Source organism: Filicampus tigris, chromosome 19 (genome assembly GCF_054856515.1).
Source record: "Filicampus tigris isolate MCC_2025a chromosome 19, RoL_Ftig_1.0, whole genome shotgun sequence".
In the NCBI taxonomy this organism is placed as follows: domain Eukaryota; kingdom Metazoa; phylum Chordata; class Actinopteri; order Syngnathiformes; family Syngnathidae; genus Filicampus; species Filicampus tigris.
In genome coordinates, this window is record NC_141235.1 from 2,469,511 (window position 1) to 2,488,291 (window position 18,781).

The following is an 18,781-nucleotide window of genomic DNA, read 5'->3' on the forward strand; positions in this document are numbered from 1 at the left end:
GCAGTAACCTGAACCTCTCGCGAGGGGGGAGACGAGGATTGTGGGGGGGGGGGGGGGGGGATCAGGGTATGAAGGAGTTTTTTGAACAACAACAAGCTGCAAGCGCAAACCAGCGCTCCTCCACGCAAAACCAGCTCTCAGTTACCAAAAAAAAAAAAAAAAAAAAAGAAGAAAAGGAAAATAAGGAAAAATGTAAGACTTGGACCAACCCGACGACCGCAAGTCAGCGCTTGTCGACGCAGCCCCGGCCCGGCGTCCAGCCAATCGCCGGTGCCTCCGCTTCCCAGCAGCGCTTCCGAGGAGGTGGCAGCGATATTGAAAATTGACGTCAAAGGTGCACCTAATGACAGACACTCACGTTCGGCCATGACAGTGATAGGAAGGAAGGAGGTCGCTACGCCCGCTCGACTCGACTTGAGCGGTCACGTTTTGGCTCTTGACTTTTTACTTTTACTCCCTACATTGGGAAACAACTTTTTCAGGAAAATTCAGCTTTTTCCCTAGAAAAAAAGGCAACTTTTTGTTGTTGAAAAATGTTTTTTACCATTTTGGGGGAAAAACCTTTTACTGAGAAAAGAAAGTATAAGAAGCTACTGAAAAAATCTCACAACATTTTCGAGAACATCCAACTTTTTTCCAAAGAACAAAAATTCAACTTGTGAGACAACTTTTTATTTCTAGAAATAAAAAAGAAAAATCTGTATTTTTACTTTTTCTCGAGAAAAAAATGGCTCTTTTGAGAAAAGAAAATAATTTCTCACTTTTTTCTTGGAAAATAGCGTTTTTAACAATATATAATAGTTAACGGTTATTATATATAATTGACGCGGGGTTAAAAAAAACCAAACTGTGCTGCACTTGGAATGACTATTAACAATTGTTGAATTGCAACAAAGGCACCAGCACTGTCGCATCACTTGAGCGCGCACACACACAAACACAACACTGTCAATGGCATCTTATCGCAAGCGTTGCATTCCGCCGCAGTGAATCACTGCTGCACCTTTTGTGTTTATTATGTTCGCTTGATTTTGTTCCTGGGACTGACACACACACACACACACACTATTATGATTTATTTCACTTTATCTATTGTTTTCCTTATGATATCCACACTAATTTTGATGGTTTCAATAAATCCTACATTTGACATTTCTTTCTTTTTCTTTGTAGATGTGTCTGGTTGTTCTTCCATGTACCACCACAGTGAAGCCTACGCGAACCCTCAGCCAGCCCCCGAAGGTAAATTTGGTACACCTCAAATCCCCCCCACCCCACCACACACACACACACACACCCCCACCCACACACACACACACACACACACACACACACACAAAAACCTTTTTTTCGCTGAAACAAATGTGCTTGTCATTGCCCAGGTTACACATTCGAGAATGACTCCCGCGTGGTCCCGGAGAAGTTTGAAGGTGAGTTCTCTCTTGGGCCTTGTCTACACGTAGCCGTTTTTATTTCAACAACCGTATATCCTTCCCCCCGCTTGCGTTGGAATACACATAAAAAAACGCATCCACACGAAACCACGGAAGTGCGTTTTCGCATGCCAAGCCTCTAGGCGGCAGTAGTTAGCCAAATACTGTCCATACAGAAGGAACTTCCATCCTTTGACGTCACTTCTACGAAACCAAAAAAGGTTTTTAAAAAAAAAACCCGCCTTATTATACACTTACCACGTTTTTCGAAAAAAACGCCTTACTATACCCTTACCACGTTTTCCCCAAAAAAAGGTATACCCTTACCTCGTTTTTTACCAGGTTTTTAGAAAAAAACGCCTTAATATACCCTTACCAGGTTTTTCGAAAAAACGCCTTACTATATATACACTTACCACGTTTTTCGAAAAAAAACACTTTACTACACCTTACCACTTTTTAAAAAAAAAAACAAAAAAAAACGCCGTACTATACCCTGACCACTTCTTTCGAAAAATAAACGCCTTACTATACACTTACCACGTTTTTCAAAAAAACACCTTACTATACCCTTACCACGTTTCCCCCCCCCCAAAAAACGGCGTACTATACCCTTATCTGGTTTTTTGAAAAAAAAATAAATAAATAAAACGCCTTCCTATACTCATACCACTTTTTTTTTTTTTTAAAACGCCTTACTATACCCTTATCTCATTTTTTAAAAAAATAATTAAATAAAAAAAACGCCTTCCTATACTCTTACCACTTTTTTTTTTTAAAAAAACGTCTTACTATACCCTTACCACTTTTTTCGGAAAAAAATGCCTAACTATACCCTTATCTCGTTTTTTGAAAAAAAAAACAAAAAAAAAACGCCTTCCTTTACGCTTACCAGTTTTTTTTTTTAAAAAACGTCTTACTATACCCTTACCACTTTTTTGCGGAAAAAAAACGGCCAACTATACCCTTATCTCATTTTTTGAAACAAAAAAAAAAAACGCCTTACATACCCTTACCACTTTTTCGGAAAAAAACGCCTTACTATACACTTATCTCGTTTTTTGAAAAAAAAAACCAAAAAAAACGCCTTCCTATACGCTTCCCACTTTTTTTTTTTTTTTTTTTTTTTAGAAAAACGCCTTTATACCCTTATCTCGTTTTTTGAAAAAAAATAAAAGAACGTCTTACTATACCCTTACCACTTTTTTTCGGAAAAAAAAACGCCTAACTATACCCTTATCTCATTTAAAAAAAAAAAAAAAAAATGCCTTCTATACCCTTCCTTTTTTTTTTTTTTTAGAAAAAACGCCTGACTATACCCTTATCTCGTTTTTGGAAAAAAAAAAAAAAAACGCCTTCCTATACTCTAACCACTTTTTTTTTTTTTTAAACGCCTTACTATACCCTTACCACTTTTTTTCGGAAAAAAAACGCCTAACTATACCCTTATCTCGTTTTTGGAAAAAAAAAACAAAAAAACGCCTTAGTATACCCTTATCTTGTTTTTGGAAAAAAAAAAAAAAAAACGCCATCCTACACTCTAACCACTTTTTTTTTTAAAAAACGCCTTACTATACCCTTACCACTTTTTTTCGGAAAAAAAACGCCTAACTATACCCTTATCTCATTTTTTGGAAAAAGAAAGAAAAAATGCCTTCCTTTTTTTTTTTTTTTTTAGAAAAAACGCCTTACTATACCCTTACCACTTTTTTTCGGAAAAAAAAACGCCTAACTATACCCTTATCTCATTTTTTGAAAAAAAAAAAAAAAATGCCTTCTATACCCTTACTTTTTTTTTTTTTTTTTTAGAAAAAACGCCTTACTATACCCTTATCTCGTTTTTGGGAGAAAAAAAAAAAAAACGCCTTCCTATACTCTAACCACTTTTTTTTTTAAAAACGCCTTACTATACCCTTACCACTTTTTTTCGGAAAAAAAACGCCTAACTATACCCTTATCTCATTTTTGGAAAAAAAAAAAAAATACCTTCTATACCCTTACTTTTTTTTTTTTTTTTTAAAACGCCTTACTATACCCTTACCACTTTTTTTCGGAAAAAAAAACGCCTAACTATACCCTTATCTCATTTTTTGAAAAAAGAAAGAAAAAAAACCGCCTTCCTATACCCTTCCTTTTTTTTTTTTTTTTTTTTTTTTAGAAAAAACGCCTTACTATACCCTTACCACTTTTTTTCGGGAAAAAAACGCCTAACTATACCCTTATCTCATTTTTTGAAAAAAAAAAAAAAAAATGCCTTCTATACCCTTCCTTTTTTTTTTTTTTTTTTTAGAAAAAACGCCTTACTATACCCTTATCTCGTTTTTGGAAAAAAACCCAAAAAAACGCCTTACTATACCCTTATCTCGTTTTTGGAAAAAAAAAAAAAAAAACGCCATCCTACACTCTAACCACTTTTTTTTTTAAAAAACGCCTTACTATACCCTTACCACTTTTTTTCGGAAAAAAAACGCCTAACTATACCCTTATCTCATTTTTTGGAAAAAGAAAGAAAAAATGCCTTCCTTTTTTTTTTTTTTTTTAGAAAAAACGCCTTACTATACCCTTACCACTTTTTTTCGGAAAAAAAACGCCTAACTATACCCTTATCTCATTTTTTTGAAAAAAAAAAACAAAAATGCCTTCTATACCCTTACTTTTTTTTTTTTTTTTTTTTTAGAAAAAACGCCTTACTATACCCTTATCTCGTTTTTGGAAAAAAAAAAAAAAACGCCTTCCTATACTCTAACCACTTTTTTTTTAAAAAACGCCTTACTATACCCTTACCACTTTTTTTCGGAAAAAAAACGCCTAACTATACCCTTATCTCATTTTTGGAAAAAAAAAAAAAAAATGCCTTCTATACACTTACTTTTTTTTTTTTTAGAAAAAACGCCTTACTATACCCTTATCTCGTTTTTGGAAAAAAACCCAAAAAAACGCCTTACTATACCCTTATCTCGTTTTTGGAAAAAAAAAAAAAAAAACGCCATCCTACACTCTAACCACTTTTTTTTTTAAAAAACGCCTTACTATACCCTTACCACTTTTTTTCGGAAAAAAAACGCCTAACTATACCCTTATCTCATTTTTTGGAAAAAGAAAGAAAAAATGCCTTCCTTTTTTTTTTTTTTTTAGAAAAAACGCCTTACTATACCCTTACCACTTTTTTTCGGAAAAAAAACGCCTAACTATACCCTTATCTCATTTTTTGAAAAAAAAAAACAAAAATGCCTTCTATACCCTTACTTTTTTTTTTTTTTTTTTTTTAGAAAAAACGCCTTACTATACCCTTATCTCGTTTTTGGAAAAAAAAAAAAAAACGCCTTCCTATACTCTAACCACTTTTTTTTTTAAAAACGCCTTACTATACCCTTACCACTTTTTTTCGGAAAAAAAACGCCTAACTATACCCTTATCTCATTTTTGGAAAAAAAAAAAAAAATGCCTTCTATACCCTTACTTTTTTTTTTTTTAGAAAAAACGCCTTACTATACCCTTATCTCGTTTTTGGGGAAAAAAAAACGCCTTCCTATACTCTAACCACTTTTTTTTTAAAAAACGCCTTACTATACCCTTACCACTTTTTTTCGGAAAAAAAACGCCTAACTATACCCTTATCTCATTTTTGGAAAAAAAAAAAAAAATGCCTTCTATACACTTACTTTTTTTTTTTTTTAGAAAAAACGCCTTACTATACCCTTATCTCGTTTTTGGAAAAAAACCCAAAAAAACGCCTTACTATACCCTTATCTCGTTTTTGGAAAAAAAAAAAAAAAAACGCCATCCTACACTCTAACCACTTTTTTTTTTAAAAAACGCCTTACTATACCCTTACCACTTTTTTTCGGAAAAAAAAACGCCTAACTATACCCTTATCTCATTTTTTGGAAAAAGAAAGAAAAAATGCCTTCCTTTTTTTTTTTTTTTTTAGAAAAAACGCCTTACTATACCCTTACCACTTTTTTTCGGAAAAAAAACGCCTAACTATACCCTTATCTCATTTTTTGAAAAAAAAAAACAAAAATGCCTTCTATACCCTTACTTTTTTTTTTTTTTTTTTTTTAGAAAAAACGCCTTACTATACCCTTATCTCGTTTTTGGAAAAAAAAAAAAAAAACGCCTTCCTATACTCTAACCACTTTTTTTTTAAAAAACGCCTTACTATACCCTTACCACTTTTTTTCGGAAAAAAAACGCCTAACTATACCCTTATCTCATTTTTGGAAAAAAAAAAAAATGCCTTCTATACCCTTACTTTTTTTTTTTTTAGAAAAAACGCCTTACTATACCCTTATCTCGTTTTTGGGGAAAAAAAAAAAAAACGCCTTCCTATACTCTAACCACTTTTTTTTTTTTTAAAACGCCTTACTATACCCTTACCACTTTTTGGGGGAAAAAAAACGCCTAACTACCCTTATCTCATTTTTTGGAAAAAAAAAAAGAAAAAAAAACGCCTTCCTATACCCTTCCTTTTTTTTTTTTTTTTTAGAAAAAACGCCTTACTATACCCTTATCTCGTTTTTGGGAAAAAAAAAAAAAAAAAACGCCTTCCTATACTCTAACCACTTTTTTTTTTTAAAAAAACGCCTTACTATACCCTTACCACTTTTTTTCGGAAAAAAAACGCCTAACTATACCCTTATCTCATTTAAAAAAAAAAAAAAAATGCCTTCTATACCCTTCCTTTTTTTTTTTTTTTTTTTAGAAAAAACGCCTTGCTATACCCTTATCTCGTTTTTGGAAAAAAAAAAAAAAACGCCTAACTATACCCTTATCTCATTTTTTGGAAAAAAAAAAAGAAAAAAAACGCCTTCCTATACCCTTCCTTTTTTTTTTTTTTTTTTAGAAAAAACGCCTTACTATACCCTTACCACTTTTTTTCGGAAAAAAAACGCCTAACTATACCCTTATCTCATTTAAAAAAAAAAAAAAAATGCCTTCTATACCCTTCCTTTTTTTTTTTTTTTTTAGAAAAAACGCCTTACTATACCCTTATCTCGTTTTTGGAAAAAAAAAAAAAAAACGCCTTCCTATACTCTAACCACTTTTTTTAAAAAAAAAAAACGCCTTACTATACCCTTACCACTTTTTTTCAGAAAAAAACGCCTAACTATCCCCTTATCTCATTTTTTGGGAAAAAAAAAAAAAAAAAAAACGCCTTCCTATACTCTAACCACTTTTTTTAAAAAAAAAAAACGCCTTACTATACCCTTACCACTTTTTTTCAGAAAAAAACGCCTAACTATCCCCTTATCTCATTTTTTGGAAAAAAAAAAAAAAAAAAAAACGCCTTACTATACCCTTACCACTTTTGGGGAAAAAACGTATTACTGTACAGCAAGACTAAAAGAAATGACCACTTTTACCAAATTGTTTTGTTACATGACAACATTTATAGAAGTGAAAGAAATACATAACTGTACTTAATATGCTGCTGTAGAGGGCACAGCGTGGTACGAAAAGGCACACTTTCAGATGTCCTCCATCAGGCACTTCAATTGTCATGGCGCCTGTTGCGTCGTCTCCGCAGGCGAGGTGAAGCAGGAAGCGGGCGGCGGCGGCGGCGTGTTCCGCGAGGGGACACCCTACCAGCGGCGAGGCTCGCTGCAGCTGTGGCAGTTCCTGGTGGCTCTGCTGGACGATCCCGGCAACGCGCACTTCATCGCCTGGACCGGCCGCGGGATGGAGTTCAAGCTCATCGAGCCCGAAGAGGTACATGCGGCCACTTTGCACAAAGCCACAAGATGGCGCCAAAGCCCAGGTTAATAGGAAAGCTGTAATTAGTGACCAAGAAGTACATTCACAATTCACCCTATTACACTAAACTATTTCGTCGCTGTCCTGTGGGGAAAAAAAAAAAAAAAAAACGAATGTCCAAAATCTGTTTTTTTCAGGAGGATGAAAAAACTTTATTACTCACAAAGTATATGTTAAGGAAATCCCAATCTTGTGAAAATAGATACATATAGGGTCTTAAAAGGAACTCTGTTTACACATTCCTCACTGACCTATTTAAAGTATTTTAAATGTACTGCAATCAGATTTACATCAGTAGATGGTCGTGGCAAAACTGAGTCAAATTGATTTAATGAAAAAAAAATACTATTCATCAAAAAATAAATACCAAACACGAATATATTGACATTAATGACATCAATTAGGAATACATTCAATAATGAATACCTTGTAAAATTAAGGAGCAAAGTAACGACGACTTTTTTTTTCTTTCAATAAATCATTGACAAAATCTGGGGGGAACAACTTTCTTCAGTTCTTGGAGATGGTTGAATTTGAGCTGTGTAATTTTTTTTTTCTTGAATGTGTGCAGTCTGTGCTATTCCCCTTTGTTCTTAAAGACGGACGGCTATCGATATAGTTCCCAGTCACCTGAGTGGCACAGTTTGTCGCCCATTGGTCCATCCATATAGTACCTTACAGACAGAGGAAAAGGTCAGCGGACAGTTCTGTGATGTGTATTTCAAGAAAAAAATGACACAGTTATTAGCTTGGATGCAATAGCTCAAAACGCATGGCGTGAAGGCAATCACGGAAGACTTAATGAATTCAATCAAATACCTGATTGCTCGGAGGACCAACCAGCGCTTTTTCCTGGTCTAATGGACCGGCAGAGTTTTACTTGGCTGAAGTCCGTGAAAAAAAAAGTCTCGTCCAAGTACTTCGCCTGGTTAAGGGTTTGGGATTAGAGCGAGCACCTCGGATAACTTCAGCGTCATCAGCTGTGCAGCAGTGTGATGGAACTTTCGGCCTTCAGAAAGTCCCGCTCTTTGGATGTCTGCTTAGGCCCCCCCCCCCCCCCCCCCTCTTCTCCATCATCCTGACCGCCGTCTGTTCGGTCCTCGATTCTACGAGCGCCTTGACATAAATGTCCCTCTCTTTCCAATCAATTTCCTCCCGGAAATATTTGGAAAATCTCCTCTCTCTTTGAGTCAACTAGTTGACTCCACTTGAGTTGGGAGGATGTTTTACTGACGCGCCATCCCCATTTGTCATTTGTCCTCCTTCCGCGCAGTCTCTCCCTTTTTGTCTTCCCAACCCAGGATGGGCCCCCTCATTCGCATCCTTTTCTGGATGCTGACATCCCAGGCCTCTGGGTTTGCCCTCCTCTCTCTTGCCAGATGAGCCTCAACCAGCCGAGGAGTCCACCGAAACGGCTTCTCTTTCTAACGAAGAGAGAAAACAAATAAAACACGCGTGAGCTCATCGTGCCTTATTGGACCTACAAGATGAAGGGCTTCCTTCCTCCCTCTTCCGCTTGAACTGCACTGTACTTTCCCTTTCAAATCGCTGTTCTACCATTTTCTTCTTCTCTTCCTTGACCTGAGCACAAGTACGTTAAACAAATTGTATGTGAAGACCTCCCCACCCCAATGAAACTACCAGTTATTTTTAAAATGTCTTGCGTAGTAACATATATATCCAATTGAGATACGTTTTAAAGTACATGACGTCATAAAACACTTTTTCATTGGTCATGTAGGTTCATACGTCGTCAGACGTTGAAGCTGAAGGCAGACATCCCATAAACGTGAGAATTAAAAACAAAAACAAAAATTTGTTTTTTTTTTTCCCACAGGACAGCGACGATTTGTTGATTCAACCCACCTTTTTTTTGTAGGGGGAAAAATGCCTTACTATATAACACTACGCAGCTCTAGTCATGCCCAACTTGGCTGGTCGCATGAAAGGGGGGGGGGGACGACGACATATGGAATCTGTTCACACTTCACAGCCTTTCAGAGCAAATTTATTTAAATGTATTTTTTTTAAAAAACACCACAACCAAAAAGTAAAGTGCGATCTACTTGTAATTGTCCGAATTAGCGATGTGGTTGTGAGGGGGAAGGGGGGGGGGGGGCGTCCATTTGGGGTGCGTCCAAACTGCTACGTGCGCACTTCCATTATGTTTTCACAAGGCATTAAAAATGTACGAGTGCAATTAGAGGCTGAGAGCACTCAACCGTCACACAAACGTGATGCAGCGCTCGAGCCGTTTTCAAATCAAAAAGATGTATCGTGTCTTTTTTTTGTGTTTTTTTTCCCCATGAAATGTATAGTAAGGCATTTTTAGACAGAATGTATATCAAGGCTCGATACACAAAATGCTGATTTGAGGCTTTGAGATTTTTTTTCCCCAAACACAGTATTTATTGCAAGACTAAAAAACAATTTACTGAGCCAACGTTCCAATTTCTGGAGAAATGAAATTCTCCAGTTATGTAAGAATGTAGCGAATGTTCACAAAAAAAAACAAAAAAAAACGCTGCTCCTCAGGTGGCCCGACTGTGGGGGATGCAGAAGAACCGTCCCGCCATGAACTACGACAAGCTGAGCCGCTCTCTGCGCTACTACTACGAGAAGGGAATCATGCAAAAGGTAAAAAAAAAAAAAAAATTTTTAAATGAAAAACCCACCAAAACATTTCCCGCCGTGCGTCTTTTCGCTCAGGTGGCGGGCGAGCGCTACGTGTACAAGTTTGTGTGCGAGCCCGAGGCGCTCATCTCGCTGGCGTTCCCCGACAATCAGCGGCCCAGCCTGAAGGCCGAGTTTGAGCGCTACGTCAACGAGGAGGACACGGTGCCGCTGTCCCACCTGGACGAGGGGGGGCCGCCCTACAACGCCGCCGAACGCGCCGCACAGCCCTACTCCAAAGCCTACATGTACTAAAAACGCATCCCCACCCCTCCCTCGCTGTAGCCCCGAAGGCCGCATCTCGGTATTGAACGTTGTTTTTTTTTTTTTTTTCCCTCCTCAGGGTTCATTCGGTCGCAAACACGTTGGCCAATGATCTCAAATCATGTTTAAGTGTTTGGCCGGCATCTTTGCAAGTGTAACGTTGGAAAGAACCCTGACGAAAACGTTGGCCGTGCGCACACACTTGCAAACGTTTGCCGTTCAGCCAGATGCGGCCTAAAAAAAAAGGATGACTTGATTCATTTTGCAATCGCCGGCGCTCAACGTTACTTTTTTGTCTACAGCGAACTTGATGACGTCACTCACGGCCAACTGAAAGCGACATCAGGCGCGTTGGGGACCTCGGATAACGACCAATGGCGGCCCACGGTGAGTTTACAAGCCGAGCCGCGATTGGTCGTTCCCCGAGCCCTCAACACCTGATGTCATTTTCAGTCGACAGCTGTCAATTGTACGCGACGTTATCAAATTCGTTGACAAAATAGCAACTTTTGGCTGCCGACAACTGCAAAATGAGTTCATATGCCCCCCCCCCCCATGTACCTCTTGCACACGCCCCTCCCACAACTCCACTTGTATATACAGCTATGATGTTTTTGTTTTAAATTAATCTCACGAGGGAGTTTTGTTTTCCGAGGCACCCTGTCACCGCCGACGCCTCGAAACGCGACCGCGGATCAAGAGATTGCTTAATAAATACTCGGAATTATACACGACCACGCGGCCTGACTCATTCTTGACATCATAGGGCGCTGCGCGAGCCGTGATCGGTCGCCGCCTGAACCTTGCCTGACTGTCACGAAAGCAGACCGACGCCGGTTTCTCAATCTCAAAGTGTCTGCTGAATCGAAACCGAGGTCAAACGCCGTCATCCGATTGCGTCCGATCGTACCTGGCGGCAGCGCGTGGCTGCGGTCAGCGCCGCCTGAAGGCTCTGGAGATCCTCCAGGCGTTGGGCTCCTCGTAGCGGTTGTAGAGCGGCTCCAGGCGCTGCTGCTTCTTCTGCTTGCTGAGGCGCGTGGGGTCGGACACCTTGAAGAAGGCGGGCGCAAACTCCACCAGCCAGCGCGGGTCGATGGCGGTCACCTCGCGCATGTACTCCTTGGTGGTCAGCACCAGCTCGTGGTAGACCAGCCTCAAGAGAGAGAACGCCACCATCAGCACGCGCACGACTGCCGCTAACATGCTAATGCTAAGCAAGGTTATGACAGGTCATGGAGACGTCTGAAATCACTAAAACTCTCGTTAAAAAAAAATGGGATTATTAGAGCAGAAAATGTGGTTTTACTCTCTGTCAGTACAGAATCGCCCTTTTTATGTAGAAAAGGAACATTGAAAATTCCGCGGCGAATGCGAACTCACCATTCGGGCTGGCGGTTGAAGAGCGTGCTGGACGGGTGGAGGTACACCACCTGCTGGTCGATGAGGGTACGGTAGCCGTCTTGGGGGTGCTTCCTGGCGGCGTTGCGGAAGAAACCGCTGCAGATGGCCTTCTGGACGCGCATGGTGGACTTGCCGCAAGACACCACGTCCAGCTTGTGCCTGCCGAACGCGCAACGTTGGAAGCGCGCGTTTTGAGCGTCACCTCTCGGCGAGCGGGCGACTCACCGGTCCATGATGCTCATCATCTGCTTGCGGATGTCCTGCGCTCTCTTGAGCGAGCGGCCCTGGATGAAGTTCTCGAAGCACCAAGGGTTGGAGAACTTGTTGTTCTTCCACGAGTTGAAGACGGCCAGCAGGGTGAGGTGGTCGCCCTCGGGCTGGAAGAACTTGGCCTTCCGCTGGTCCGCCTGGATCTGCTTATCCTGTGACATATACAAAGAAAAAAAAAAAAAATCATGATAAAGTCTGCAAACGGCAACGCGTCAATCGAAGGAGGAGGCGCGCTGGTGTCTGACCTTGGGCCTGTAGAAGACGTTCTGCACGGACAACATGGACACGATGGTGAGCATCTCCTCGCTGCAGCCCAGATGCACGGACATGATCAGCATCTTGCACAACATCGGCTCCAGAGGGAACTCGGCCATCTGGGCGGGACGGCAACGCGGGGTCAACCGGCGGCAGAAAATCCGATGCAATCGAAGCGGCGGCGGCGGTTCCTCACCCTCCGCCCGAGCCGCGTGAGCAGCCCCTCGTCGTCCAGCGCCCCCAAAGCGTACAGCTGCTCCATGGCCGTGATCAGCGTCTCCATGGGGGGCGCGTCCATGAAGTCGAAGGCCAGAAGGTCGTTGATGCCCATGGCCTGCCGGACGAGACATTTCAAAATACTCAGCGCCAGTTAAATAAAGTGCCTGAATGGAAATTGCTCTTAAAAGTGATTTGGCGTCAAATGATGTCCTAGCATGCCATTTCTAATATCGTACACATATCATATCGACATGCATCCAGGATCATTTTTCATCCAACATATCGTCGCTGTCCTGTGAAAAACACTTATGTCCAATTTGGGGAAATACATTTGAAATGTTCACATTAATGCTATGTGTGTAACATGGAAACACCATTCCCGTAAAAAAATAAATAAATAAATGTAAAAATGGACGGCGACAATACGCCATGACATCATCGTAAAATGACCAACCTTGAGCGAGAGCACCGTGCTGGCCAGGTTGGTCCGCTGGATCTCGGGCACGTTGGTGGTCAACATCTCGTCTCTGTACGCTCGCTCCGTGTAGAGGCGGTAACACTTGCCGGGACCCGTGCGGCCGGCGCGGCCCGAACGCTGCTTGGCCTGCGCCTGAACGACACGCCGGTTGCATCATATAAAAGACGGCTCGAATGCTAGCCCTTTTAATAGTTTGACGCTCGTGGCCGCGGGTCAATTAGCCACATTAGCTCGCTAGCGTTGGTCCACCCCCGCGCGTGGTCATCATTATGCGCATGTAAAGAGCATGACTTCGGCTATTTGCATATTGTGGAGTCACCTAATGTGACGATTGCTTTTCCTTCCAACGTTAAGGTGGCAGGCCTTAGCATTTATGTCAAATATATTTCGGGCCTCCACCTCATCACTGGGTGGTCATTCTCTTTTACAGCCACTAGATGGCGTCTCGACACTGTCTTTTCTTTGGTTTCATTTTAATCAAACCAAGAGAATGCCACGTGAATGTCAAGTGACTGACAATATACAATTGTAAGGGTGATTTTGGTGTGTGTGTGTGAGTGTTATTATGTGGAGGTGCATCTTATTGTTGGTCAATTTTGGTAGATGTTGGGAGGACAAACCTGCGAGATGGGCGTCACCACTAGCTGGTCGATGCCCGACTTGGAGTTGTAAACAATCTGCTTGACAAAGCCGGGGTCCACCACGTAGTAGATGCCGTCGATGGTCAGCGACGTCTCGGCGATGTTTGTGGCGATGATCACCTGGCGGTCGGCATCACAAGCAAAACGGGATGTGTTCAACTTCCAACGTACGCCATGAAAGTGCACGGAGGTTGTTTTTTTGAGGGGGGGGGGTGGGGGGCGGCAGCGGAGGGTGGATCAGCTGTAAGGTCGGAAGCGCTTTACAGGACGGAGCGGCAAAAAAAGAAAAAAAGAAAAAAAAAGTCAAGTGCGCAGCTTTGCTCGGCGGTGTTTACCTTCCTGCTGCCCAGCGGCGCCGGCTCAAAGATCCTGGTCTGCATTTCGCTGGGCAGTGCGGAATAAACGGGAAGGATGATGAGCTGGGGAACGTCGGGGCCCAGCATCCGCATGCGCTCGAAGAGCATTTCGCAGGCCGTGTCGATCTCCTCCTGCCCGGTCAGAAACACCAGGATGTCGCCTTTGGGAGAGTACAAACAAAGCGGTTGGACGCCATCTTGTGGCATTTAAAGGCATTACAGGAAAAAAAAAAAAAAAAAAAAAAAAGCAAATTTCAAAATGGATGCAAACGGCACGGTAGCAGGTGGCGATCGAGCGTACCAGGGGGCTCGGTCAGGTGGATCTGCATGACGGTGATGAGGCCGGCGTCCAGGTAGTCGGTCTCGGGCTCCCTGGCGTAGAGGATCTCCACGGGGAACGTCCTCCCCGGGATGGTGAAGATGGGCGCCTCGAAGAAGTACTGCGAGAACTTGACGGCGTCCAGCGTGGCCGACGACACGATCAGCTTGAGGTCTTTGCGCTTCTGCACCGTCTGGCGGAGAGAGCGGCGCGCTGGCAATTGTCGTCCGAATGCTCGGCGCCGCGCTGGCTGGCTGGCTGGCTCGCTCGGTTACCTTCTTGAGCAGCCCGAAGAGGACGTCGGTGTGGATGGTCCTCTCGTGGGCCTCGTCCAGCATGATGAGGGAATACTGGCTCATGTCGGGGTCGATCAGACATTCGCGCTGCAGCATCCCGTGAGTCATGTACTTGATCTGCGTCTCCGTGCTGGTGCAGTCCTCGAAACGGATCGTGTAGCCCACCTGAAAAGCGGCGAGGTTTGAAGAATCATCGCAATCACGTAAGCGTCGTTCGACGACGTGAAATAAAGCTTTTTAGTCCCCGGCGCCGCATTCAGAGGTTCTTACAATTTTGATGAGGGCCCGACCAAGACGGATTTTTTTTGGAGGATGATGTTGATTCTGATTTTGGCAAAATTTAATTCTGAAAACCGATGAATCGGCCGAATAAATAAAAACTAGGTATGAATAAAATTACTAATTTTGGGGTCTCTTGACGCTTACAACAATAAAGATTTAAATTATAGGACATTTGATTGTTTTACAAGATTTTGTCCTTTAGTATTTAAAAAAAAAAACAGTAAATTGTTTTACCATTTTCAAAGAGCTAATATGAGCCAATTTAATCGTCCGGCTCTATTTTTAATTATGACCAAAAAAGTCTATGAAACAAAATCACATAAATAAAATAATAAAATGATTGAATGCCATCTCAGAATTCATTTTCATTTTAGTGAAGTCTTCCTCCATTATTCTACAACTTATTGCCAAAGTCCTCTCCCCCTAAGTCAGCTGTGAGGTGAGCTCGACTTTGGACCCATTTTGAGCGGTTTGTTTGGGGGGCCATCCAATGGTAAACTAACTCTGCTGCCACCTGTTGGACATTGTGCACATGTCAGGCAGCTTCTCTCACCTCCTGGCCCAGCCGACATCCGTACTCCTCCGAGACTCTCTTGGCGACGGACATGGCGGCCACGCGGCGGGGCTGCGTGCAGCCGATCTTGCCGCGCGCCGTGTATCCCGCCTCGGCCAGGTACTGCGTGATCTGCGTGGTCTTCCCGGAGCCGGTCTCGCCCACCACGATCAGGATCTGGTTGTCGTGGACGGCCTGCGGAAAGTCAAGGGAAGAAAATGAGCAGGCGGAGGCTTGCACTCCCTGATGGTGCGAGTGGCGTTTTGCGGACCTGAACCAGCTGCTCCTTGAGCTTGAAGATGGGAAGACTCTCCCGCTGCTGCATGATGGACAGCTCCGTCTTCCTGCCGTACGACACCTGGTTCCCCCCGAAGGCGTAGCGCTTCCACTCGGGAACGTTGACGGGCAGGGCACCGATGCCGCGCATGTTGGCGGCGATCTGCCGGCCGTCGTCTGCGACGGGAGAGCCGAGAGTGAGCCGGGATTCGCCCTCACTTGCCGCGCGCTCCCAAGACGCGGCCGCTTACAGTCCGGCATGGGGTCGATCCAGTTCTTGTGGAGGCCGGTGGGGATGCGGTCCATCTCGTCGGCGCGGGCCGCCTGCTTGAGCTCGCGGCGCTCTTTAGCCAGGGCGCTCTGCATCATGGCCGCCTGCGACAGCGAGCCGTCGGGATTCTGCAAGTCGAGAAAATGGACAAGCGTTGCCCACTTTGTTCGGTACGCACAAGCATGAGATCCAAAAGGAATATTTGGCCTTTCAAACCAGAAATACAGTAGAAGAATGTTTTTTTTTTTAAGATTAATCTGTTCCAAAAAGTTGGACTCTTTTACGAAAACCGAAGCAATGTTTTCCATTGGAAACAATGTAAATCCAATTAATTTGTTCCAGAAATACACAGAGTGACAACAGTTATTTGTTATCATTAATGAAAGAATGAACAAAAATAAAACAAACAAACATTTAAGATGAGGTTCTACTACATTTGCAAACAAACATTGCAATGTCCCCATTAAAGAGAACGCTCTCTAAAAATAAAGATGATCTTAACGTACCTTGACAATCTTGACGGGACTCATGTTGTTGCTCCAACGGGTCTGACCTCGCAGGAAGGGCGGCTCCTCTTCCACCAGGTCGATCTCCACGTCCACGTCTGCTCGCATGATCGGCACGTCATCACACGGTCACGTGACCACGCCAAAAAAAAAAAAAAAAAAACACCAACACGCTTACCTTCCTCATCATCACAGTTGGGAAGGATTCCCGTTTCCTCGTCAAACTCCGGGTACTCTTCCTTCGGGAGCACGTTGGCAGCAATCATCTGAATCAGGAAGGGAATACAGTTCGGGGTCGGAGTGTTTCTGAGGAATCGACTTGATTGATTTTTATGGAGCAATCCTCTCGATTGGTCTTTGTTGGCTGCTGACCTGTTTGATCTCCCACTTTTCCAGGTCGGTGATCTTGGCCATCCTCTTTTGCTCGCTCGGGTTCTCCTCACTCTCCACCACGCAGACCTCCACGGGAAAGTCGGGATTCCTCAGGGCGCCGTCCCCGGCACCCGCGCCCGTTTCAAAGTTCCTCCTGCGGTTGGGGTTCAGGTCCTCTCCGGTTTCCTGGTCGACGTCCTATAACAATGTTTCCAGCTCTGTCACAAGTTCCTTTTGTGTGGCTCCTCCTCCTCCTCTTCCCGGCACCGACCTTCATGCTGAGGCTGGCCTTTGTTCCGGTCATGGACAGCACTTTGACCTTGACTTTTTGTCCCCTGCTGACCACAGTCGACACGTCTGCTATTCGGCCTTCCTTGCGCAGCTCCGACACGTGCACCAGGCCTTCCCAGCGCTTCCTGCATACATTTTCATCTATTTTTTTTAAAAACTCAAAAAAATGTCAATGACATTATGCACAATAATTTTCTTGTTCCCATTCTGGAATTTGCTTCAATTCTCCAGTTTTTGGGAGGATGTGAAAAAATAATTCTGCTCATTTTTGTTTCTTAGCAGCACTTGAAGTTACAAGTGATGAGAGAGCACAATTGACAACGCTGACCGTGCGAAGTCGACTAATTGATCATTAAAAACTTTTCCGCAAACAATCGGACCTACCTAAGGCCTTCGAGCTGCACGAAGCATCCAAACTGCATCACGCTCGACACTTTCCCGCAGTAGATGTCGCCCAAGACGGGAACGTCGGACAGAGGCCGCTCGACGGGCTTGGCCTGCGGGACCGCCTCGTCCCCGGTGGCGTCTCGGGGCGGGCTCGGCGGTCGGTCGCTCCAGCGGGACGGTCGTTTCCGTCGCCGCTTGCCGCTCGTCTCGCCGTCGCGATCGCTCGTCTCGGAGCAACGGCGCTTACGTGCGCGGCCTTCTCCGGGACTGTGCAATGTTGTGTTTGTCCTGAGAGAGAGAGAATGACAAAGTTGCATTTAGAAACCTCAGATAATACAGAAAATTGATAAATATTTAAAGCGCGTGGGAGGGGTAAAACTACTTTAATTTTTTTTTTCGTACTATTTCAGATGTTCACCTATTGTGGTTCGGTCTTGAACGTATACCTGCAGTAAACGGGGGTGCACTGTATTTTTGCGCCGGATCTGACTCGATTGTGCCTGTCCAAAGTGTGATTCTGCGTTTTTATTGTGAATGTATTAAACTCACCTAGGTGCACAGTGAGGCATGAGCATCTCCAGCTCCTTCATGGCTGCTGCGGCAACTTGCTCATCCTCTTTACTGACTTGACACGACGTAATCTGAAGAACGGAACAACACAATAACATTTTTCCAACAAGAGACTGATGTCATGATTTCCGGGCATGGATTTTATTTTTCGGTGGAAACAATAATGTCTATAATCTGTTTTGAGAATTTAGTAAAAATACAATGTTGAAATGAAGCGCCGTACCCTCCACACGGGATCATCTGGTTTACATAAAGCAGGATATTTCTCTTTCAGCTGGTCTTGTTTACTCATGGGTTTTTGCTGATGTGCTGTTGTGAGCCATAAGAAAACAAATAACATACTCAAACACCTGTTCATTGTTAAAAACATCACACGGAGAGAAGAAATGTCTACCTTGACTCGTCGACGCTTGCATGGTTTTGATAATCCTAAATAAATTAGTAGTGAGCGTTTCCTGAAAAAAACAAAAACACAATTAAGTCATTCAACAACAGTCTGAAAACTTGAAATGACGAAAACTTGAAATGACGAAACCTACCGTGAAATCGGCTCCATTTTGTGTCAAGGCAGCTTTAAACTCCACAAATGTTGAATGTTTGTCTGAGAGGCTGATGATGAATTCAGCTAACGAGCAAGAACGTGTTAGCAAAACCTTCAACGTAAAAACGAATTAACAGGTAAATTGTCGGACAAAACACATTAGGGCATACCAAGATCCTTTTCGCTTATTCCAAGATGGTTTTCCAACTCGGTGCACACTTTGGATACCAAAGATAAATATTCCAGACGTTTCAGGTCGTCCAGCGCCGCCATTTTGGTTGTACTGTAGTCGTCTGTGACGACCCGGAAGTGAGTTTTCTTCTTCGCTTATCCGAAACCAAGTGGTTGCACGTAAGTCGCCCTCTGTTGA

At 43.1% G+C, this 18,781-nt stretch overlaps 2 protein-coding genes across 4 annotated transcripts in view; one reads left to right on the plus strand and one right to left on the minus strand.

Moving 5' to 3' along the window:
- The window catches only part of etv4 (ETS variant transcription factor 4), a 37,733-nt gene extending 26,869 nt beyond the window's left edge, over positions 1–10,864 (plus strand). For both annotated transcript variants that reach the window (XM_086016595.1, XM_086016594.1), the window contains 5 exons: positions 1,174–1,242; positions 1,383–1,430; positions 6,964–7,145; positions 9,726–9,827; positions 9,900–10,864. In XM_086016595.1, the coding sequence (XP_085872721.1) occupies positions 1,174–1,242; positions 1,383–1,430; positions 6,964–7,145; positions 9,726–9,827; positions 9,900–10,118 (620 nt within the window). In that variant the 3' untranslated portion in view covers positions 10,119–10,864. The remainder of the gene's footprint in view (positions 1–1,173; positions 1,243–1,382; positions 1,431–6,963; positions 7,146–9,725; positions 9,828–9,899) is intronic.
- LOC147128839 (ATP-dependent RNA helicase DHX8-like) lies at positions 6,806–18,704 on the minus strand. Of its 2 annotated transcripts, none has more exons than XM_086016593.1 (24): positions 18,582–18,704; positions 18,410–18,495; positions 18,265–18,325; positions 18,094–18,179; positions 17,850–17,941; positions 17,298–17,588; positions 16,894–17,038; positions 16,623–16,820; positions 16,429–16,516; positions 16,251–16,348; positions 15,725–15,872; positions 15,469–15,650; positions 15,198–15,392; positions 14,342–14,527; positions 14,049–14,259; positions 13,727–13,908; positions 13,371–13,511; positions 12,727–12,882; positions 12,250–12,387; positions 12,044–12,172; positions 11,754–11,950; positions 11,508–11,687; positions 11,038–11,280; positions 6,806–7,158 (listed from the first exon to the last, which is right to left on the minus strand). In XM_086016593.1, the coding sequence occupies exons 1-23, from the start codon at positions 18,682–18,684 to the stop codon at positions 11,061–11,063; spliced, it is 3,513 nt and encodes a 1,170-aa protein (XP_085872719.1). In that variant the 5' UTR covers positions 18,685–18,704; the 3' UTR covers positions 6,806–7,158; positions 11,038–11,060. The 2 variants fall into 2 exon arrangements, with proteins under 2 accessions (XP_085872719.1, XP_085872718.1); XM_086016592.1 differs by lacking the exon at positions 6,806–7,158 and adding an exon at positions 8,468–8,614.
- Positions 18,705–18,781: the final 77 nt, after the last annotated feature.

Excerpts from the sequence above, each read along its gene's own strand:
- LOC147128839 (XM_086016593.1), bottom strand. The coding sequence starts at position 18,684 with ATGGCGGCGCTGGACGACCTGAAACGTCTGGAATATTTATCTTTGGTA. Across the intron at positions 16,517-16,622 it reads AAAAGTGGGAGATCAAACAG|ATGATTGCTGCCAACGTGCT; the intron begins GTCAGCAGCCAA and ends TTCCTGATTCAG. Across the intron at positions 11,281-11,507 it reads TTCAACCGCCAGCCCGAATG|GCTGGTCTACCACGAGCTGG; the intron begins GTGAGTTCGCAT and ends CTCTCTCTTGAG.